This window comes from Ogataea haglerorum (genome assembly GCF_019207285.1).
Source record: "Ogataea haglerorum isolate 81-453-3 chromosome Unknown 81-453-3_NODE_2_length_903871_cov_94.662503, whole genome shotgun sequence".
In the NCBI taxonomy this organism is placed as follows: Eukaryota; Fungi; Ascomycota; class Pichiomycetes; order Pichiales; family Pichiaceae; genus Ogataea; species Ogataea haglerorum.
In genome coordinates this window covers 502276-523709 of record NW_025065152.1, presented here as the reverse complement: position 1 = coordinate 523709, position 21434 = coordinate 502276, and the positions used below count along the sequence as shown (strand labels likewise).

Genomic DNA, 21434 nt, shown 5'->3' with positions numbered 1-21434 from the left:
GCTTTTTTATTGAAACCATTCCAAGTAGGCTTTCTAACATAAATGGACGAGTCATTCACGAATGAGCTTCATCTTCGTAGATACAAAATTGTTCCTAGAGGCGCCAGCATTAAAAACTAAAGTTGAGCTGAATATTTTATTTTTCAATGTTGAAAAACCATGTACGCTCTTCCTTGTTTCGCTGGCGCAAAGGATGCCGGACATTTACGAGGCTAAACAAACTACATCCTGCTTTGGAACTTCAATTCTCCAACACTGAAAAGACAAGCCGAAAATCGCTCGATGAAACCAAAGTCATCGAAGCGCTTAGACTGTTAACTCCAAGAGATCTCGTACAGGACATTCAATATTCTAATTTTCGCAAAGCAAGGCCCATCAAGCATTATCCACTACCACCACCAAAAAATCTGGAAGCATCCAGCATCAATAGATATACTCGAGCCCTTGTAGAGGCAAATTATCAGTACTCTTTGCAGGCGGAAAACTACATCGATCAAACGCTGCAGGACTTGATCAGCACAGGGGTATTGGACCTAGAGACTTACAACTGCATTTTAGAGTACTACGTTCGGAAAGTCAACTACGGCTGTGCAGGCATGATTAAGAAGAGAATGGATGAAGATTATGTGGAACCTGACATCCGAACTTATAACCTACTTCTTCAACTATATTTGAAGTTCGATAAAACTAGCACAAGATCGGTACTAAGTCTTTTCGAAAAAATGAGGGAGGCCAAAATGGAGCCGAATCTTTCGTCTTTGTATTTCGTATATTCAAATCTGAAGCAGATGGATCATCTCTTGCTTGAGGACATGATGGTTATGAAGGTGCCTCTTGATAGCATTAACACAGTGATTGTGAGAAATATGCGCAGGTCAGGTGTCCCACCCAAACTCATCCTTCAGTTTCTTGAGGACCAGAAGATTCACAGTGGCATTCCGGTCAAGAATGCAATGATTGAAGCTTATTTGAAGCTTGAACCTGCATCCGTATTTGAGTACATTGATCATGCATCTCAGAGTGACGCTTTTAAAGGGAACACTAAAACCGCAAAGCTGTTTGTTTCTCATTATTGCACCAAGGGTGAGCCATATTTTGGTCTTTCGTATGGCAAATATTTAGCGGAGAAGTTTCGATTGACTAATACTGAAGAAATCTATGTCACCATGCTCTCGCACCATCTGAATGTGGTTCTTTCGCCCAAACAGTGGATTCTACTGGCTAGATACTACTACCATAAAGCAAAGAAGCTTGTTCCCGCAAAGTTGAAAAATCAAATAAGTTCCAAATCCCTCCAACTCGACTCCAATACTGATTTCAATGAAGAGTTCACGAAGCACGAGTTACAGGTCTTCAGGAATATCGACTCTGTTTTCCGTTGGAAAGGGGCGCCTATTATGAAATTATCGGATAATACCCTAGAATACCAAAGACTGGTAGAAGAATATTTTATGAAGACTAATTAATAGCAGTTATTTGCACTCTTCTCCCCATATTCTGACCCCTTCATCGATCTTGGCCACATCTAAATGACTGATGCTCATTCGAACACTCCTCTTGCCCCATCCTCTAGGATCTCCAGTCACTTCAAAGTTGTCTCCTGTAGCAAGGATGACACCCCTTTTTCGACACTTGTTCGCAATCTCCTGAGCATCGAGGTGCTCCGGAAGAGTGACCCAGTTGAAGTACCCGCCCTTTATTGGAGCAATTTGAGTACCGTTCGGTAAGTACTTTCGAAGTGCCTCATTCAAAGCCGCTGCACGTTTAGAATAAGTAGAGTTAAGCCTGGCAAGTATGTCGTCAATTGCTCCCATTCTGTAGAGCTCCCCAACTATCACTGTGTTCAACTGTGAAGGGGTGCCACCGGACCTCGTCGCACCTCCTTGGGAAAGCAAATAGGCCAGCCTTGGGGTGGCAGATTCTTGGTAGCCAGTTCGCAGACCTGGCCCCAGAATCTTGGAAAATGTGGTATTGGAAATAACGTTACCATATTCCTCACCTTCAGGCAGTGTTTCCCTGTCTAAGTATACCATCCTTTTGTAAGGCACTCTATTATGGAAATCCAATAGTTCATACACGTCATCGCAGATAATGAGCATGTCGTGTTTTCTAGCAAGCTCAATCAAACGCTGTCTATTTTTTTGGCTCAACGTCCCACCCCGTGGATTTGAGAATGTAGGCACAATGTACATGATGTACCTATAGATTTTTTTCAACGGTCTATCTGGATCGTGAATATGAGCGATATCTTTTTCTGAGATGGACTTTGCAATCGGCTCCTGAGAATCATAGAAATCCAATTTCTGCTTGAGCGTTTCCATGTCAATCTGACCATTTTCGTCTTCTTCTATGGATGTCATCCGGCCTCCAAACCCAGCATCGATGAATATGGAGTTCATCAGAAAGTACGTCGGACTGACAAGGAATGCTTTTCGCGTGACACCAGTATGCGCGGATGAAAACTGCGCTAGAATGTTCATGATGCCGTATGAGGATCCCGAGGTTAGGTTGAGACAGTCAGCGTCTGTCTTTGTTTTGAGTTCAAACTTCTTATCATTCCAGTCGGCTATCAGAGTTCTGACCTCGAGATTGCCAGGATCTGTGCCGTAATTTAACGGATGCGTGTTATTGACTCCGTCGTAGTTGTCCATGGTATTATCAAACCTGGATAGAACATTGTTGGCAGCCTCGAGAATCTTCTTGTTTGGCAAGAGATCGATAGAAGGATGTCCTTTGAAGAAATTATACTTCGCAGGAGCTTGATGAGACATTGGAAGTGTGATCTCGAGAAAAAATATCTGCCTATATTGTGGCTTCAGTCCAGCGATAAGCGATTTGATAAGCCAATTCGGCACCACTCAAATCAATGAGAGTTGCGAGCATCAACTTGCTTGGATGAGCCCATACCTGTCTGTTCTCTGCAGCACACGTGGCAAAGTGCACACCCCGTGCCATTAGCTGCTTTGCACAGCCATATTCTGTTTGGCCATATACACTTGAGGTAAATCAAATTAAATTAGTTGCTGAATAATTTAAACCTAAATTGTACAAATGTCGAGCACTAGTCCCGAAAAGCTGGAGGGAAAAGACCAGTCAGATGAGTACGAAGATTGGGTAGATTCCCCGGACGACGACGTCTTGGAAGAAGATGAAGGCGTTGCTCCGTTGGATGATGACGACGACTATGATTACGATGACGATGGCGACGACGATGCTGATGATGATTACTATGAAGATTAATTGTGTACCTCAAGACAATGAAGTGGCTGTGTTGCCTCTTTTATTACCTCCTAAACTACCCCTTAAAATAAAGTATGTAAAATCGTGAAAGGGGATAACCCCGTGGAAAAGCGAGCAAACAAAAATCATGAACAAATGCCATCATCGAAAATACCGTAATTGAACCACTTATGACCAAGAGCATCCATTGCAGTTATACGTTTCTCCGGATCGAATGTGAACAGATGTTTAAGCAAGTCAATAAACCAGTACCAAAATTCATACTCGTCATACTGTTTCTTCGGGATGTTGTACTTTGCAATGGACTCTTTCAAAGAAGACTTCATATCAAACGGAAGGCCAACCTTGGAGCCAACTAGATCGGCAAGCGTTGGAAGTCTCTCAACTTCGTCGATCAACTTCATAGGAGTTTGCGGCGTTGGGAACAGAAGTTTCCCTGTAGTCTTTGAGAAACAATTTGCAATACAGTCGGAATTGGAAGTCGACTTGCGACGCGAGGAAGAGTTGTAGTAATATTGGCTGAAACATTTCCTCACGAGTTTTAAATCCACAGGTTCTCCTAAAGTCCGCTCCATCATAGCCAAATGTTGAGCATTTTCGTGAGTTTTGAATAGAGCATCGCCAGTCACTAGTTCCACCAAGATACAAGCCACAGACCAGAGATCGCAAGGATACGACCATCCTATTCCCAATATGATTTCAGGTGCACGGTAGTGTCGCGTTGACACCACAGAAGAGTGATATTCATCTTCAAATATGGCAGAACCAAAATCAATTGTGTAGATCTTTGGGTCATTTAGAATGTTTCTATAAGTTAAAGAGCTTGAAGTTCCATGTGGCTTCAAATATGGTTTTCTGGTATACGAATCGTCTTTCAGCAATATGTTCTCTGGCTTGAGATCGGTGTGGATCAGATTAAGATCATGCAAAAATGCAACCGATCTTAATAGCTGCTTCGCAATAGCCTGTACGTGAGAACCAGGGAAAGGTAGAAATTGGTTTCTTTCGAGAAAGTCATATAGCGATATCTTTAGGATATCAGTCACAATACAGATATGACCTCTATAATCGAAACATTCCCTCAAATGAATACATTGGTTCTCGTTTTCCGGATCATGCTTTTTCAACATTGTGAGTACTCGCAATTCCACCTTCGACGCCTCTCTGTATTTTGGAATTGCACGTATTATCTTGATCGCAACTGGACAGTTGTTGTATTTGTCATGGGCTTTGATAACCTTGCCAAATGTACCTTGGCCAAGCAGTGATTGTATTTGATATCGGTCATTCGCAAACGATGCGCCTGGCACTATAATGTAATGACCATCTTTATCATCACATGGGGTATCCTCGACAGATGTCGCCGACGTATTCGCGGAATCATATGAGTCAGACGACGAGTTGCTGCTATGTTGATTGAATGTACTCAAGTTCAACGGAGCATCAGCATTGAATGAAAGTTTTCTATTCACAGACTTTGGCGTGTTGTAAGTGTAATTTGTGAACTGGTGCTGTATCAATGTGGTTTTCACATCACCAATTTTCTCCTGGACTGACTTTTTATCGAAGTTTGGCTGGTAATTCAGCTTGGAGTACGAGAGCTGAGGCAGAGATTTAGTTCTCTTTTTCTTGATTCTTGGACCACTTGATTTAGAAGGACCAGATAGTTTCAGGCTAGCAATCTTGATATTGTTCGTGTTATAGTACGAGGAAAAAGAGTTCCTGGGGCGGGAACTGTCCCTGCTGATCAAACCAGATTCGCTGTCTGTCGCATTCATCAAGTTCATATCGGCATCATCGAGACTCAAATAGTCGTCCATCACATCACTGTCTTTGAAAATATAATCCTCGGCATCCGAATCAAGATTGATGACTTCCTGGTCAGTATAAGACGATCCGCTGGAGTATTGTTGTTGGTTCTTCTTGTATGCACTATGCGACGGCCCTTCAGGACCTTTCGAGGACACCATCTGTGCGGAAGAGAGTCTTGGCCTCTTCCTCTTGTAATTGTTAGCAGTTAGCATATCGAAGATGAAACCTCCGGTTATATCCGCTTGGGAACAATCAGTTTAATCACCTGTGTTGTGCGAGATCCCACGAGTCTAATATCTGTTTTAAGATGAGCTTCCAGTAAGAAATTAATATAAGGTTTGCATCCTACGTGAAAGATATATTGCCCTCTTCAGCCCCCTATATATTTTGCCCCCCCTAAGTGTTAATAATAAGCAGCCGCATAATTAATTGATTCTATCAGGTGTCGGCCGCAAATTGCAGGATTTCCGCGGGGACAGCAATCGATTTCCTGGTTAATTTGTCGCACTTTTCTTTTGTTTTGCACGGGCACACGATAAGCCGCTCCTATGTTGCACCACACAACACGCAGACCACATGAGGAAATCATGGATTACAGGAACTTTTCATTGTAGATGAAACATACACGGTCGCTTCTACGTAGACGGAACAAGCGCGCTATGGCGAGGATACTCTCGTCAGTGTAGGGATCCGAGAAGCAGATTATTCGCGGCGCGTATTAGAAATTAAGTGCGGGCATTTGGAAGCTGCAGTAAATTTCTGGCCACACTTTGAAGGCGGACCAGTTCATCTTGTAATGAAGCAAGCCTAGCCCAGTGATCCGAAAAAATGTCCTGCCTTCGAAAAGCAAGGAAAGCCAGGCTCACATTGTACTGTCTGCGAAGCAACAGCGCTAAACCACTTGGCATCTCTACACCGACTTAGCCACCTTTTTTTTTTCCATAAAAGTTCCCAGCACCATTTGCCACACTATTGTTTATCCTGATTAGATCGTCCTATAAGCACCAATGTCACAATCACTGACCATGTTATCGAACATAGATTCGAGCTTGATGAATCAGCAAGCTGTGGGGGCGGGTGATCGACACGGTGACTCGTCAAAAATTACAGGAACAGATTCGTCTTCGTTGGGTCAGCAAAGCAACTCCGAAGACGATGAGGAAGAAGACAAGAGCGGGCTCTCTGAAGAGAAAAAGTACCAATGCAGCCAGTGTCACCATTCATTCACTAGAAAACATAACTTGAAGTCGCATATGCTCATCCACACAGATGAAAAGCCTTTTGAATGTACTCATTGCAACAGTAAGTTCAGAAGGCAGCATGATTTGAAAAGACATGAAAAGCTCCACACCGGGGAAAAGCCATATAGATGCGAAAAGTGTGACAAGAGATTCGCACGTGCAGATGCTCTGCTGAGACACGCAAACTCCTCGTCCGGGTGTGCTGGAGCAGGATCCACTTCCAGTATGGACCCTTCCTTGTCTCCTGGCTCCAGTGCAGGAACAGCGCTGGGGAAGCGCAAATCTTACGATGAACAAATCGTTCAAATGCACCCTTTCAAAAAATCAAAAGATGCCACCAACGCCGAGGCAGCTGCTGCCGCCGCAGTGGCTTCAGCCGTGTCGAATTACTACGTGCAACAAGCAGCTGTCCAGACGCAGCAAAGACAAAGCAGATCTCGATCCACGCAACAGTCCGCCCCACCACAGGTCTCGCTCAACTCTACAAATAACTACATGCAGTCCGCAGGATATGCTCAGCAGCAGCTCGCCAATTATGGAGGAAACAACGCGAATGATGCCACATTAGCCGAACTTTACGGCACTATTGCTATTCTGGAGGCTAAGGTGAGCACGCTAGAGTCGCGAATCATGGAACTGGAGGGCAAAGTGTCCAATGCTGGCCATTAATTTGTCTACTCTCATGCTGTATTTGCTATTTACAGGTTGTACTATAAACAAATGATGAGATCATTTTTTTGAATCTCTTTCATCTTCGGGAAGTCCCAGGTCCTTCCAATCGACTCGTTCCATAAGTTCATGATCCATGCGACATGCGAGGTAATCTTTTGCTAGTAGACGGCAGTTCGGGGCGTTCTCGTTTCGCACAAGCTTCATACAGTTGAGGTACTTCTGCATGTGCTCTTTGCAATCCCCGTAATGATCCAGAGGAAAGGCACCTCTATCGGGAGGCGTTGGGTTCCATTTCTGGAGACGATTACCCGGGTTTGCGGACATCTGCTTTTTTCAAAATACTAACTATTATGCACCGAAACGTCAATTTTTGTTGATTTTTTGTCTATACATCCGTGCACCAGGCTAATTGAAATATGCATTGGACATGTAGTTGGCGATATTGAAACCAGCCAGTGTGAGCACGAGCCAACCACAGATGAGCACTGGGATTGGTATAAGCAAGTACTCCGTTTTATGAAGGAATGGGAGTGCGTTGTAACCGTAGAACGTAATAATACAGTAATATGATGTCGATGCTAGATATAGGGTGTTTCCTAGCAGTGTGGAAATCCAATTGTTGAGTCTGAGTAATGGCAGCAGAATGAACTGCACCAGATAAAGACACACCCATATGATCAGATATGCATTGCAGTGAATGTCAAAGCAGTACGCCCACTCCAACATGGAGTCAGTGGGCAAAAAGATATTGCGTAATCTTTGTGACGACGAGGAGGTCATGCTTGTGTTTGGATTCTGAAGAAAAAAATTGTTGGCAAGGATCCAGCCCACCGTGGCAACTGACACACCTACCAGGACAAAATCAACAACAACCATGTACAAGATCAATTTGAAAATAGTCAAAATGTCTGTAGAGTAAACCAAGCCCCAGAGAATCGCGCTGATCGTGAGGAAAAAGCTCAGAAGAATAACAAAGCTAGGATCATCTCTCGACCACTTATTCTTGGTCTGCTTTTGGTAATATAGGCTCTTGTAAACACGCTTTGGTTGTAATATTAGGTTGAGCATTTCCCAAAGGGCGGTTTCGAAATCCAATGAGCGCACATTCAGCAGCCTTTTGAAATAGCGTGGAATAGCAAAGCCAGAATCCATTGACTTCTTTAGGTTTTTGATCTTCAGTTTGCGCTGCTGTCGTTTTGCAAATGATGATAATGTCGTTGACGAAGACTGCAGTGAATTGGCTACGCTGGCCAAGTCGTCCGGTTGCGAGGTGGGAGTACCAAGAATATCATCCTGTGTTATGGGGAGGATCGGGTTTGTTTTCGAATGCAAGCCTAGTCCTTCCAGTTGCTTTTTTGGCATTTTATTAGTGATTCGATGAGTTTTACGTCACTAAAATCAATTTACTTTTGGTCGTGTACTTAGCGCATCCTTTTAGTCGAGATATCTGTCTAAAGGTTCTCCCATGGTCTGCTCTAGAACCTTCACAAGACCAGTCCGCACCTCCATCTCTACTTCTTCATTATCATCTTCCAATAATTCGGCTACTATTGGAACCATTTGAGGAAGCAGTCCAAGCCAGTTCTCTCCGACTTTCTTATAAATATTTTTCAGTGTCCTCACAGCCCAGAGTTTCTCCTTAGGCTTACAAGTGGCCTTCATATGGCTCAAAAGCAGACTATTGATAGTCTTGTTGTGTTCGTCCGAGGAGCTTGTCGCTTGCACGAGACTTGTCACGGCTCTAACAAGATACTTACCAATAGAGTCTTCGATAGTACTGAACTGAGAGCATAGAGCTGCTGAAATTGGCGTGAATCTTGTGTCTGAGTGCCAGTACTCATCTTGGTCGTACTTGAATGATGATGCCAAGGAAAGTAATACCAATCTCTTCAAATTGATCTGGTCGCTTTTCTGCAATCTGTATAGCAGCGATTCAACAGAGTCCACCAGGTATGAGTAGTAGGAGGTGATAATAGACTTGAGGTTCTCCTGCAACTTGTTGAAGAGCTTAAAGAAAGCAATAAGGCGGTCTGTCTCGGTGATCGAAGTGGTGACATCTTCACCATCAAAAGCCCACCTCACGATCGAGGCGAATAACGGTCTGAAGGTTTTGTCGTTCAACTTGAGCACATACTGCAGACCACACTTGTGAACTGAGGCCTCGATCTTGTTCACTGTGTTGATATCCAGATCAGTGTCAGCTCTGTACTCCAGCGCCGATAAGAGGAATTTCACGAATGCACTCGAATTGGTGACTGCAGTTTTCTTATCGATTTTCTCTATCACCATCTCCATGGCAGACAAATGAAGGCCAATTGCGATCACGTCCAATTTGGAGGCAAACTTCCAAAGAGAACAAAAGGTGAGTAGCAGGGTTTTACCATCCATATGATCCACCATAACCGTCAACACAGAGGTGCGCACAGAGTCCGAAACGTGGGATGAGCGAAAAACGATTTTGACCATGTCTGCTAAATTAGGAGTGACAAACGATGGCATCTTCTTGACAAGACTAGTAAAGAGAACAAGCATTGCAGTTTGAATTAATGGGGCTGTATTTTCGTCTGTTTTCTCGAAGATGTCGAGCAGTGGAGGTAGAATTTTGGTGAAATAGCCAATCATTTTGACACCAATGACGCTGATCACATTGGTAATGCAGTTTATTGAGGAGACCACGATCTCGGGGGCACCATTGAGCAAACCTGCAGGGGAAGTAACAACATTCAATGTTTTCAAATACAACGACGAATCGATGTGAACGGTGTATTTTTGGAAGAGACTAGCGAGCGTATCAAGCGAAGTCTGTGATAGTTCCACGTCTCTCTGCGAGCTTATCATGGCTAAAAGATGAGGGAGTAGACTGACAACTCCTTCATGAGCTTTAGGATCCTCGACGTGCTCAGAATTAAACTTGAATGCCGTGAGAGAAGTGATATGGATCAAAGTTTTCAATGAAGCATTTGGAGAAGAAAGAATGTTGGAGATAGATTCCACGAAATGCTCGATAGGAAGCAGACCCAAGATATCATTAAGGAGTTTGTAAAGCTTGAGCAATATTTCTTCTTCTTCAATTTCCTGATGGCGAGAGTCGATTATCTCAAGAACGTCCTGCACCAGCTTGGCGAAACAGTTCAGCAGTGGCTGAGGATCGATACCTTGAAGACAAGCAGAGGCAACCTTCAGTCTCAATCTAGAAATTCCATTGATGTCTTTGGCATCAGAAATGGCATGTCGCAAAAAGGAGAGCAGACACTTTCGCAGATTAAATAACTCCGATTTGCTTAGTGCCACATGTGCAGGTCCAAAAATGACTCTAGAGCTTAGTTCCATAAATTCGGGCGACTCCTTGTCCACAGGTTCTTCAGGAACCTTTTTCCACAGATCCAGGAACTTCTGAACGGCTTCTAGCTGTTCTTCGATCTTGAAGTTCTGCAAGAACGAGCACGAAAAGTCGGTCAACGCAGAACAGTCCCCCATTTTGTGTTTAGCATAGGCGTTGGCATACTGCTGACCGCACAAGAACAAAATCAGGTGAATTGAGCTAGAGCTGCCAAGAGTTCTAGCTAATGTCGTGAATAGTCTGACTCTTCTGTGACGAGGAATATGTTGGAAGGCACTCACAAACGAAGTGAGCAGAAATTCGACTTCTTCCACCATGTCTGAAGTAGTGGCTTCGGCTAAAGCTGGGACCACGCACAAAATTGTCTGTTCAACAACATGGAAAGAAAACTCGTCATCCTGTCTGATTGTGTGTGCCCCCATAAAGGTAAATATTGGCATCACAGAGTGCAATATAAGTTCTGGAGAAAACGTTGCCAGCGCAGCAACCACCAAAAGCAGTTTGTTCTGGACCTGTGGCGAGTTTGAAGATCTGATTGCTGAGACAACAATGTCGGCACGAACCGAAGTGATTTCTTTACCCTTCACTTGCGACTTTTCCAAAGACTTGATCACATTTGTCATGCAAGAAGCTAGTGTCTCCTCGGAGTACAAAATTGGCAGCTTTCCGTCAGTACCCAAAGTTTCCAAATCATCAAGGATATCGAACAGCAATTTCAACAACTCGAATGAGCCTTTGAAATTTTCTCTACTTTCTTTTTCCAAAACGTCTAGTATCATCGTCACTTTCTTCAAATGTGTGGAGGCCATGAAAGAAATTTCTTGTTCCTTCATTGCTTGGCGGGTTGATGCAGATGATCTCCTTCTTCGTTTAGGAATATTGGACTGCTGTTCTGATGAATTGCTGAGAGACGAGTCTTTTAAGATTTGCACAAATAAATTGTTTGACAAAGACAGTGATTCCAACAACTCAACTGCATCGTAGCAAATAGTGGCATCATCCTCTGATAATCCGGAGTCGATTATGGTTTTGACAATACGGATCTGATGTTCAAATTTGAATGTTGGAAGCAGTTCGGCAAGTCTTGCAGCAGCAGCATTCGACAGAGACTCCGAAGAGCAGTTAAGGGCCTCCTCAAGGAATTTGATGGCAGAGTCGTTGTGTTCTTTTTCTGAAACGATTTGAACAATCTGATTTTCGAAGTCTGCGTAGTCAACACCTGAGGAAATACATCTCGACCTCCAAACCTCTCTTTCGATCACGAACGACTCTAAAATCTTTCCCAAAATTTGGGATGGCGGCAATGATCCTTTCGTCACTTTTGCGGCATCCGTAACTAATCTGACTAAATGCAGCTTTGGAGCCGGTAAGATGATGATGTTAGCATGCGAAGCAAAGAATGCTAAAATGATGGTTCCCGTTTTCTTCTCACCAACTAAAGACACAAACAGCTTTCCAAATTGGTCAGCACTTGTGCTAATGTCAGTAGCTTTCTTGACAATGTTTTCGATAATTACATGACCGACTTTTGGGGACACCATAGAGATACCCTTAGTTGAGTCACCGTACAATGTTCTCTCCAAAATGGACTCCTTTCCGGAAGATCTCAAGTTCGCCTGTTTGAAGATCTCCAACGCATTGGAGCGGATGAGTCTATTGGCATCCAGCAGCAGTACAGTTAGGATAGGGACCAAAATGTCAACGTTATACTTTGCGTCCAACGATTGAATCTGAGCGGAGACTAATTTAAGTGCGTACGTTCTTGCCTTGAGCGGGATGTTCTGCAACAAGGACGCGCGTAGAAGAAAGGTGACTAAAGCCGCTGTATCTTCAAAACACGAAGAAAGGAAAGAGTTGGCAGAACCTTTTAGCATGGATTTCATATAATGTTTTAGCAATAGAGAGAATTCCGTATCAATCTGAGCATGAGAATCCATGTACGATGCAAAGGAGCTTTTCACGGTCTCCCAACTCTCGTCTAAGGGAACAGATCCATTGTCTTCATCAAACGATTCTTGCTCATCATTTTGCTGAGGTTCGGTCAAAGTTGTCTGGAGGGACATTTCTAATTGATCAATACTGACTCCCTGTGTTTCCAATGATTTACTGAACCATTCCGGGGATTGATTCTTGATGTGCTTCAAGATGTTAACATAGACTGAGGTGTCTTGCACATTCATATTATCAAAGATAGCCTTGCACAAAGCTTGAGTCTGCTCGAAAGTGAAGGCGAAGTCACAACTGACGGCTGCAGCTCTGTGGTCTAGTTTGTGATTAGATATCAGTGTTATCAAATAAGAACACACAAAGTTGGAATCTCGGGACCTATTTATCAGTCCAAAGTATGGAGAGTTTTGGTCCAGAAATTCAGGTATCCGATTGAATATAGAAAGAGGAAGCGAGTCTAATGGATCGGTATGCACTGCCTGGTATAGTTTGAGGATGCTAGTAAATGCCTGTGTCTGTGGTCTTTTATTGTCGAACTGAGCGTGAATTAAAATGGTTTCAATGGATGCCATAAGAACGTCTCTGGAAAGAGGAACTGCAGAAGATAACACTGCCATGATGGTGTAGCCACTGACTTTCGAGTCCTGATCTTGCGAAACAAGCAGAGATCCACAAATAGTGAGTACATGGGGAACAAAATCAACCAGCTTGATTGAGTTCTCAGATGCCAACGCAGCGAGCGCAGAAATCGTCATGCTGACGAAGAAAACAAGTTGCAACCGATATTGATTATTTTTTGCAATTTCTTCGCCGAGGAATTTGGAGTACAAACTGTAAAAGTCAGTATCTGTGAACGCTTTTATTATACTGTTTCTTGACGGCAGTTTGTGATTTGCCTTTTTGAATGCAGAGAGCCATTGGAACATCAATGGCATTTTTGGCAAAACGTATAAAACTCTCTCGAACACAGGCTCTTTATAATAGGGAAGCGTAGTTAACAAGAGTTGCTCAGCGTTGTGATAATTAATCTGGAACCTTCTTAGCAGCCATTCAGAGGCTCTGAGAGCGATGGCCAGATGCCAGTAGGGTGCAACCAAAGATAAAAAAGCATTGATTGTTTTGTCTAAATTCTCGTTTTGCTTTTGAGATTGAACCTGTCTGTCAATACCTATCGATGTTTCACTAAAGATTGATAGCCTAAACTTTCCGAACCGCTTGTCAATTTGCTCCAAACGATTGAGGGCTTCAAGTGCTTCATAATAGATCGTCTCGTAGTCTTGGGTGGCAGCCTCTTGCGAACTATAAATGAACGAGACAGAATGGATTTTCGATCTCCTCTTTCTATCCAGTGCCACTGTCTGTGTGTTCTGTGCAATGGCAGAAAGCTGCTGTTCCAAAAGAGACATGATGTCTTTTACACAGGAATGTATGCTAGATATTTTTTTTTTTTTCTTGTTTGATTTGAAAATTTTATTTAGCTTGTACACGACTTAACAGTTTAATTATCGTCAAAACAAAAAAAAAAATAAGTGGTTCGCCAACATGAACACTAGCAAAGGAGCCAGTGACGTCTTGAAGCGCACCTCGGACTTTTTGCGTAGTGGCCTTGTGAAAGAGCAGCCTGCATGGTACAAGCCGGTTGCATACCACCCTCCTAAACAAGCTCAACACAAAACTATCAGACCGGAAAAATTCTCCAAACTGAGTAAACTTTCGGTGCCATCAAGAAGCGGAGACTTGTACAAAACCAGATTGACACCCTACGATTTGAAATTAGACCTTCTCAAACCCCAGAATTTGAAATACCTGGAAGATAAAATAAGAAACGTATTTTACCAGCAGCACCCCTGGGAACTCGCAGATCCGAAATCTCTTATTGAAAACGAGCACACCATTGATAACAAGAATCAAAACTGGTCCCATATGAGACAACTGACCAAGAAATTGGATGGAGAGAGTGTTGTTCAACGTACGTTGTATGTGATGCGGCACGAGAAGCTCAGTTTATTGAAGGCCTACGAAAAAGCCAAGTACGAATACTACAGACTCAAAATCGAGGAGGAGACAGAGATGAATGTTGCACGAGAAGAACATGAGATGTTTGGCGCTGTATATGACAAGACTGTTGTTGAGCAAGGCTTTGAGAAGGAAGCGGAAGTGATCAAGAAGTGGAAAGTTCGCGCACTCGAGGAGACCCAAGTTTTGGAAGCCAGGATGAGCAATCTGTCATCTGATCTTGGCGGAGAAGAAGAAGTACAAGCTCCAGACGAAGATACTTTATTCAATGATTTGGAGGATGCTGCAACTGAAGAGCCGACTCAATAACTACCTGTTTATAGCGCAATAAAATATAAAGTATGATATAAACATGCTTAAGACTATGTACATTAAAACCACGTTTTCCTCTCCAATTCTTTTCTTTCGATGCGCTTCTTGTATTTTGATCCCTTGGCCTCCACAATAGTCTCATCTGCCTTTGCCACTGCATCGGCAATCTTCTTTTTTCTCTCGTCATAGGTTCTCTCCCATTTGTGGCCCTTTGGACTCAACACACCCTTCAAAAGCGGCTTACCTTCAAACTTCTCAGCATAGAACTTCTTGTTATTCCGCATTGTTGGCATCAAATCCGCTATTCCAAACTTGTACGCGAGCTTGTATAAATCTGATTGCCTTCTTAGAGAATAAACAGGTTCTTGAACTTTACCAGTGACCGGATGTCTGTTTGGAATAAATGGATTGGCATCTGGGGCATTAGTAAGTGTTTGCTCGGACGCATACTGTCTGAAAGGGGCTGGAGGGTAGCGAGTAAAAAAGTTGCGGAGCTTTAACGGCAACTTCTCAAAGGCCTCCACAGCAGAGACGTTAAACAGCTTGGACATGTTCCGTTCAAAGTTTCGTGAAAAATTAATTCATCCAAAGATCAGCGTAACGAAATAAAACTCTCTCCTTGCACGTGATACAGGGTCACGTGTGAGATTTGTATGGGCCGGTTCTGTCAACAACCTACGGCGGCGACATGTGAGATATATTGAGGACATGCGATCGAGTCTGATGTATCCTACTTCATGTCACAGCAAGCCGGGCTCTTCAAACTGTTTCATCTTATCAAGCCTTTTTTTTTTCCGAAAAATTTAGTCACATAATTTATCATGCTTCACCGGACTACTTTTGTTCGCACCGTGCAAAAGCGTCTATTTAGCACCACTAGTGCTGTTTACAAGAAGTCATCGGCATCTTTTGTCGCTGAAGTGGATCCATATACCGTTACGACTTACTCAAGACCGCCGATTGTTTTCACGAAGGGAGAAGGATGCCATCTTTGGGATATGGAGGGAAGGAAGTATATCGATTTTTCTGCCGGAATCGCGGTGACTGCCCTTGGTCACTCGCACCCTGAGATTGCGAAAATTATGTACGAGCAAGCTACCACTCTCGTTCATAGCTCCAACTTGCTTTACAACCAGTGGACTGGCGAATTAAGCAAACAGTTGGTGTCCAAGACTCTGGAGTCAGGAGGCATGAAGAATGCGTCTCGCGTGTTTATTTCCAACTCCGGTACTGAAGCCAATGAAGCTGCACTGAAGTTTGCAAGAAAGTACGGCAAATCAATTGCGGATAATAAAATCGAGTTCATCACTTTCGAAAACTCTTTCCATGGGCGGTCTATGGGCTCGCTTTCGGTCACGCCAAATCCAAAATATCAACAGCCATTTGCACCTCTGATTCCTGGAGTGAAAGTTGCAAAGCCCAACGATATCAAGTCCGTGGAAAGCGTGATCTCTGATAAAACCTGTGGAGTGATTATAGAGCCAGTCCAGGGAGAAGGTGGCATATTTCCAATGACTTCTGACTTCATGGTTCAGCTTAGAGACTTGTGCAATAAGCATACTGCGCTTTTGATTTACGACGAAATCCAATGTGGATTGGGCAGATCTGGAAGACTTTGGGCGCATTCCAAGTTGCCAGAAAGTGCTCACCCTGATATTCTTACCATGGCTAAGGCTCTGGGTAACGGATTCCCTATTGGTGCAACTATGGTCACAGAAGAAGTTGAGAAGGCTTTGAAAGTTGGTGACCATGGAACCACTTATGGTGGAAACCCGCTGGGAGCTCGAATTGGATTATATGTGCTCGACAAGGTCTCGGATCCTGAATTCTTGCAACAAGTTGAGAAGAAGTCGGAATTTTTCAAGGTGAAACTCAGCGAACTAAGCGAAAAGTTCCCAGATCAAATCAAGGATATCAGAGGGGAAGGTCTTTTACTTGGTGTGGAGATGAACCAGGACCCGTCACCAGTTATACAAAAAGCCAGAGAGCTGGGATTGCTGGTTATCACTGCAGGTAATAACGTTATCAGATTTGTTCCTGCTTTGAACATTGAAGACTCTGACATCATCGAGGGTCTCGATATCTTGGGTAATGCTTTCCAAGAGACATTTACCAAATAATTAGATATATAGATATAAATGATATTTGTCATAAAGTGTGAATTATGGACACCCCGTTTGCATCGATGACGAGCGAGAAGTAAAATCCTGCCAGGACGCTGATGTAGACCAGGATTAGAATTGAGCCCTTGAAATAATTAGACTTGCCCTCAGCATACACGTAGGTGAACATATACACCGATATGAGTGACGCTATGCAATCCCAGCGAGGGAATATCAATGAAAATAGATTGTTAATGTCTGACGGTGTGGCGTTGATGTTTCTGAATGCGGAATACATGGTGACGATTGGAATTTGCAACAGACAGACCTGTAATGCATACGCAGATCCAATCTCCATTGAGAGTGCCACGTTTCCATGGGTTGCAAAAGAAATAGCATTGACGAACTCTGTAGTGTTCGGGACTAACGCAAACACTGTCAATCCAAGGAACTTTGGATCGATGGGGAAGGCGCTAAGGACATCATCTACCACATCCACCAGTATTTCGGCAATGACAGCATACATCAACGTTGCCAAAAGTAAAATCGTGGTACTTTTCGTTCTGGACCAATTCGGAGCGTCATGGCCACCATTCTCTGTTGTTTGCATAGTTTGCCCTGGCTGGGCTGGTTGTGCAGGTTGCGAAGCTGGGCTTTGTGTGGGTTGCTTTCCGGTTGTTGCTTTTTGATTACTGCCCTGAGTCTTCTTATGACTAAGAGTGTTATCAAGACGAAGAGATTTGATGCTCGTGTTCTCGGTTGCATTTCCGCTATAATTGTCTGTTTTCTTCTCTTTTTCGGACACCACGGGAGTACTCCAAATGAGGGCTGCGTGTGTCTTGAGGGTAAAGAGTAGTCCTATGCAGTACGCCAAAAACAGTCCAATGGCACAAATGGCTGCAAATGGCCTCAAGTACTTTAAATACAACTTGTCCACTGCGAGATTCGGCTGCAGAAAATGACACTTCTTGCAGTCTGCTCCATTTTCGTAGTGCTCAGGTTCGCAATCAAAGCATTGAACCTCGTACTGTCCATAGATTTCGTATAAAATCGTGGGAGAGAGCATGATGACTATGGCATAAAGCAGCATGGTGGAAGAAACGCCTGCAGATGCCGGGTTGTATCTTTGTGTCTTTCTACGAAACGCTCCGCCACACATCGAAGTCCCGGGCAGGAGCAGAACAGCTCCCAAAATGGAGCCTATTATAGATCCCTCGACCAATTTTCCTTTTGACTGATTTAGCGCAATGCAGTATAAAAACACTTCCACAATGGTGGAGAAGAATGCATTGATGACGGCACCGACACCCATTGAAGTTTGCGCGGAAATGGATGCGACAGCTTGACCGATAAAGTATGCTAGCGGGATAACAGAAACAAGACACAGTATGAATATGACCACCGGAGAAACAAATATAGACTCAAAGCCAAAGTACTCTTTGAGAACGAAGAAATCAAAGATGGTAAAAATCACCAGGAATATGAGGTTGATAAAGAAAATGTTGGTACCGTCCACGGTGTATTTGTAATAGTGCAACCCAAGACTTCGGTAGGTGCATATCAAGATGGATTCGTTGGATGTGTTGGATGCATTGGAGGCCAACTTGCGCTGGTAATAATCTTTTTCAATCTCGATGGAGAGCGCTAGCGGATGTCTCCTAATATGATTGCACACGGTAAAAAGCACCTTGGCCATTGGGATTGTGAAAACAAGTAGCCATAAAGCAGCACCCAAAGCAAGCATGACTGGCTGAGCACAAGTGTAGAACAAGACATAGAAGACGATTCTTCCGATATTCCATTTTCCTCTTCCAAATAGTCTCTGCTTGTAAAATGTGGTATCTTCGTCCTCATCAAATACCTCCTCGCTATTTTCGCGATTTGCATCGGATGCGTAGTTCGTACCCATACGGGACCGCAAAGGAGTATTTTCGCTTGCCCGTCTTTTCCGATCGGGGGCTGCATAAAAAAGACGTCCTTCTTCCTGTGTTCTCCATCTTGCAAACTCGGCAAGCGTGCTACCCACATTCGCATCTTCCGTGAGATAGTTTTTGTCTGCTCTAAGTAAGATGATCTTTCCAAATGGAACAAACAAATAAGTGCCCAGATGTAAGTACAGTTTTGCGTACCTGACGGAATCACTCTTTTTGGGATTGGAAAAGACGGTGAACAGTAAAGTAATGCAGCCCATCACGAGGCACAGTATCAGCAGCACGAAACCAAACGTGCAACTCCAGATAAAGTTACAGAATGTATTTGTAGCAGAGACCTCCCTAGCAATTTGCGGCGTCGAGTGGATATCATTTTCTGCCTCAATCTCGACTGATCTGTTTTTCTTGTAGATAGCGGGCTTCCAAATACGTATACCAAAAGGGTGTGTCTCATTAATTGCATCTTGTCTGCCCCTCAATGTAAAGCTCTCGGCAGAAGATGTAGACTCCGCGTCAGAAGTATCGCCATCTCTTTCGGAGAGATCTTGAGCAGAAATGCGTGGTTTTATGGGCTGGCCGTCTTCTGCCTGCACGGATGAATTTTCCTCACCGTCGGCATGGATATAGTCCCCCTCCCGTTCTCGTAGGATAGCCAGCTCTTTTGAGGTGGCTATTAGGTTTTGCGCAATTTCGGCTTCCAACTCTTGGATTTTGCGGGACTTCGGATCATTGGAATCTGCCTGTGATGCAACAGCCTTTTTGAAGCGATGACGTAGGGCATCTGAATAGCCTTCCAAGTACTCTCTGTTCAAATCCTCCTCAACTTCATCCTCGTCGTCGTCAACGCTGAAAATATACTTGGAGCTTGGTGCTTTTCGTAAAAATGGCTTTGCTTTACTCGGGTGAGCATTAGGTCCCGTATGTGAGGGTGTACACACTTTTGGAGAGGACACTGTACTATTTCCTGCTATATTTGGTGAACCGGATGTGCCTCCTTTATCTTTGAGGAGAACGTATTGTCGGTGGTGAGATGCGGAACCTGTGAGATGCGGTTGGTAATTCATAAGCACATGGGTAGACGGAATTGGAGTAGCTCTCATTGATTTAGAGGATTTTTGAGCTTTCGGCCCTTGTTGGTTGCCGCTCTTTGCAGATAGTGCAGGAGACAAGGGAGTGGGGCTATTGGCATTGTAATCTACTTGTGAATTGGACACCTTTTTTGCAGATTCGGAGTCGGACATTGGATGGCTGTCAACTCTTGAATTGCCAAAAATTCAAACCTGGCTTCTTTGTCTAGATATGGAAAGCGGTTCTGAAGACTATTCAGGGCCAATATAGTGCTAATTCAGATTTTGTAAATATTTTAAATTTTACCATCCCCATACGTTTTCAAAACAGGCATGCCATTTCAGCTTACTTAAAATATAAATGGAATCATAGCTTTTCTGTTCTTTGGATATTTGTCACCAAAAGTCTTCTTGTAGTTCCTATGCTTCTGCTTGGCCCAATTCATCATAGTTAGGGTTCCAATAATGAAAAATAAGTAGCACGACCAATTATTGATCATAATGGCATAAACCAACCAGCCCAGACTCTCAAAAAAGTAGTTTGGGAAGGAGACCAATGAGAAGGCAAAACCATACGGAATTCTCTTCTCTCTTGATCCATCACTTCTCAGATTCATCAGGATGAAGTGACAGTAGAAATTGGCCAGTTGGCAAAGAGCCCAGAGGCCAATATAGATATATAGTTGTTTCAAAGTCCTGTCTTCAACATTGAAAATGTATTTCTTCCAACCATAGTAGTACCTGTCCTGAGGGGCGTACACGGAAAGCGCAATAAACAATCCATTGAAAATCCAGTAATGTCCGCAGTTTCTGAACAAATACTTCAAGGGCATGGTCTCGGCAGAGAACATATGGACGAAGGTTGTTTCAAATTCTCTTTTTAAGTAGTGAATCATGGTCAAGATGTAAGCAGCAATCTGAGTGTATGTGTTGAAATCTGGGTCATACAAGCCGTAGTAGACCAGGGAGTGGATCAACATAGGACCAAAATATTCAATCAAGTAGACCGTTTTCCAGCCAATCTGAGGTCCTACATCTTTTGCATAAACTGTGAGAGTTTCCGTCGTAGAGAAGTCAAGTCCGTTAGCTTCTAATGTCTTCTCGTTCTTGAGTGTTTTACGGATGGGCTTCTTGTCAGTGGACTCTTCTTCTTCCAAAACAGAAAGCTTAACTCTGTTGGGATCAATCTTGTTGACCTTAGCGTATTCGTTAATGATAGCCTGCACTTTTGCCTTCGGATCAGTATCGCAATTGATCTTGCGCAAGCTTTTAGATCTAGGAACAATAATGAGATTGACCATGTTATCCAAAGAAACAGAGTTAAATAAAAAATTGGGTTCATAACCTTGTTGAATTTTAGATATACCTGTTGAAGATTTATCATCCTACGAGAATCATGAAACTGGTGAAGTTTCTGATGAAGCTAAACAACGAAAAAGTGCAGGTAGAACTGAAGAATGGAACCGTCATTTCTGGGGAAATTGTCTCCGTTACGCCGTCTATGAACATCAACCTGAAAAATGTGAAAATGACTATCAAACACAGAAATCCAATAAGTCTGGAATACATCAACATAAGAGGTAACCAAGTTCGCCTTGTCATTTTACCTGATGAGCTCAACATAGATAGTATACTCTCGGACTCCATGCTGAGGCCAAAAAATTTATCCACTGTTGCTCCAGTACAAAAAGCACAAGCTCCTATAAGAGGAGGAAGAAGAGGACGCGGAAGAGCTAGGGCGTTTTAATAACCAT

At 43.4% G+C, this 21434-nt stretch overlaps 13 protein-coding genes across 13 annotated transcripts; 5 read left to right on the top strand and 8 right to left on the bottom strand.

Moving 5' to 3' along the window:
- Nucleotides 1-146: 146 nt before the first annotated feature.
- On the top strand, nucleotides 147-1466 carry KL911_000883 (uncharacterized protein; the record flags this gene model as incomplete). The annotated part of the gene is made up of 1 exon (XM_043201186.1): nucleotides 147-1466. The coding sequence occupies one exon, from the start codon at nucleotides 147-149 to the stop codon at nucleotides 1464-1466; it is 1320 nt and encodes a 439-aa protein (XP_043056447.1).
- A 6-nt stretch (nucleotides 1467-1472) lies between these two features.
- Nucleotides 1473-2771, bottom strand: KL911_000882 (uncharacterized protein; the record flags this gene model as incomplete). Its single annotated transcript, XM_043201185.1, has 1 exon — nucleotides 1473-2771. One exon carries the CDS (start codon nucleotides 2769-2771, stop codon nucleotides 1473-1475), a length of 1299 nt encoding a protein of 432 aa, XP_043056446.1.
- Nucleotides 2772-3365: 594 nt separating this feature from the next.
- KL911_000881 (uncharacterized protein) lies at nucleotides 3366-5264 on the bottom strand (the record flags this gene model as incomplete). The annotated part of the gene is made up of 1 exon (XM_043201184.1): nucleotides 3366-5264. One exon carries the CDS (start codon nucleotides 5262-5264, stop codon nucleotides 3366-3368), a length of 1899 nt encoding a protein of 632 aa, XP_043056445.1.
- A 795-nt stretch (nucleotides 5265-6059) lies between these two features.
- Nucleotides 6060-6962, top strand: KL911_000880 (uncharacterized protein; the record flags this gene model as incomplete). Its single annotated transcript, XM_043201183.1, has 1 exon — nucleotides 6060-6962. One exon carries the CDS (start codon nucleotides 6060-6062, stop codon nucleotides 6960-6962), a length of 903 nt encoding a protein of 300 aa, XP_043056444.1.
- A 60-nt stretch (nucleotides 6963-7022) lies between these two features.
- On the bottom strand, nucleotides 7023-7289 carry KL911_000879 (uncharacterized protein; the record flags this gene model as incomplete). The annotated part of the gene is made up of 1 exon (XM_043201181.1): nucleotides 7023-7289. The coding sequence occupies one exon, from the start codon at nucleotides 7287-7289 to the stop codon at nucleotides 7023-7025; it is 267 nt and encodes an 88-aa protein (XP_043056443.1).
- An 81-nt stretch (nucleotides 7290-7370) lies between these two features.
- Nucleotides 7371-8327, bottom strand: KL911_000878 (uncharacterized protein; the record flags this gene model as incomplete). Its single annotated transcript, XM_043201180.1, has 1 exon — nucleotides 7371-8327. One exon carries the CDS (start codon nucleotides 8325-8327, stop codon nucleotides 7371-7373), a length of 957 nt encoding a protein of 318 aa, XP_043056442.1.
- Nucleotides 8328-8399: 72 nt separating this feature from the next.
- Nucleotides 8400-13658, bottom strand: KL911_000877 (uncharacterized protein; the record flags this gene model as incomplete). The annotated part of the gene is made up of 1 exon (XM_043201179.1): nucleotides 8400-13658. The coding sequence occupies one exon, from the start codon at nucleotides 13656-13658 to the stop codon at nucleotides 8400-8402; it is 5259 nt and encodes a 1752-aa protein (XP_043056441.1).
- A 136-nt stretch (nucleotides 13659-13794) lies between these two features.
- On the top strand, nucleotides 13795-14577 carry KL911_000876 (uncharacterized protein; the record flags this gene model as incomplete). The annotated part of the gene is made up of 1 exon (XM_043201178.1): nucleotides 13795-14577. The coding sequence occupies one exon, from the start codon at nucleotides 13795-13797 to the stop codon at nucleotides 14575-14577; it is 783 nt and encodes a 260-aa protein (XP_043056440.1).
- A 62-nt stretch (nucleotides 14578-14639) lies between these two features.
- Nucleotides 14640-15131, bottom strand: KL911_000875 (uncharacterized protein; the record flags this gene model as incomplete). Its single annotated transcript, XM_043201177.1, has 1 exon — nucleotides 14640-15131. The coding sequence occupies one exon, from the start codon at nucleotides 15129-15131 to the stop codon at nucleotides 14640-14642; it is 492 nt and encodes a 163-aa protein (XP_043056439.1).
- Nucleotides 15132-15401: 270 nt separating this feature from the next.
- Nucleotides 15402-16700, top strand: KL911_000874 (uncharacterized protein; the record flags this gene model as incomplete). Its single annotated transcript, XM_043201176.1, has 1 exon — nucleotides 15402-16700. The coding sequence occupies one exon, from the start codon at nucleotides 15402-15404 to the stop codon at nucleotides 16698-16700; it is 1299 nt and encodes a 432-aa protein (XP_043056438.1).
- Nucleotides 16701-16728: 28 nt separating this feature from the next.
- Nucleotides 16729-19854, bottom strand: KL911_000873 (uncharacterized protein; the record flags this gene model as incomplete). Its single annotated transcript, XM_043201175.1, has 1 exon — nucleotides 16729-19854. One exon carries the CDS (start codon nucleotides 19852-19854, stop codon nucleotides 16729-16731), a length of 3126 nt encoding a protein of 1041 aa, XP_043056437.1.
- Nucleotides 19855-20030: 176 nt separating this feature from the next.
- On the bottom strand, nucleotides 20031-20981 carry KL911_000872 (uncharacterized protein; the record flags this gene model as incomplete). The annotated part of the gene is made up of 1 exon (XM_043201174.1): nucleotides 20031-20981. One exon carries the CDS (start codon nucleotides 20979-20981, stop codon nucleotides 20031-20033), a length of 951 nt encoding a protein of 316 aa, XP_043056436.1.
- Nucleotides 20982-21076: 95 nt separating this feature from the next.
- Nucleotides 21077-21427, top strand: KL911_000871 (uncharacterized protein; the record flags this gene model as incomplete). The annotated part of the gene is made up of 1 exon (XM_043201173.1): nucleotides 21077-21427. The coding sequence occupies one exon, from the start codon at nucleotides 21077-21079 to the stop codon at nucleotides 21425-21427; it is 351 nt and encodes a 116-aa protein (XP_043056435.1).
- Nucleotides 21428-21434: the final 7 nt, after the last annotated feature.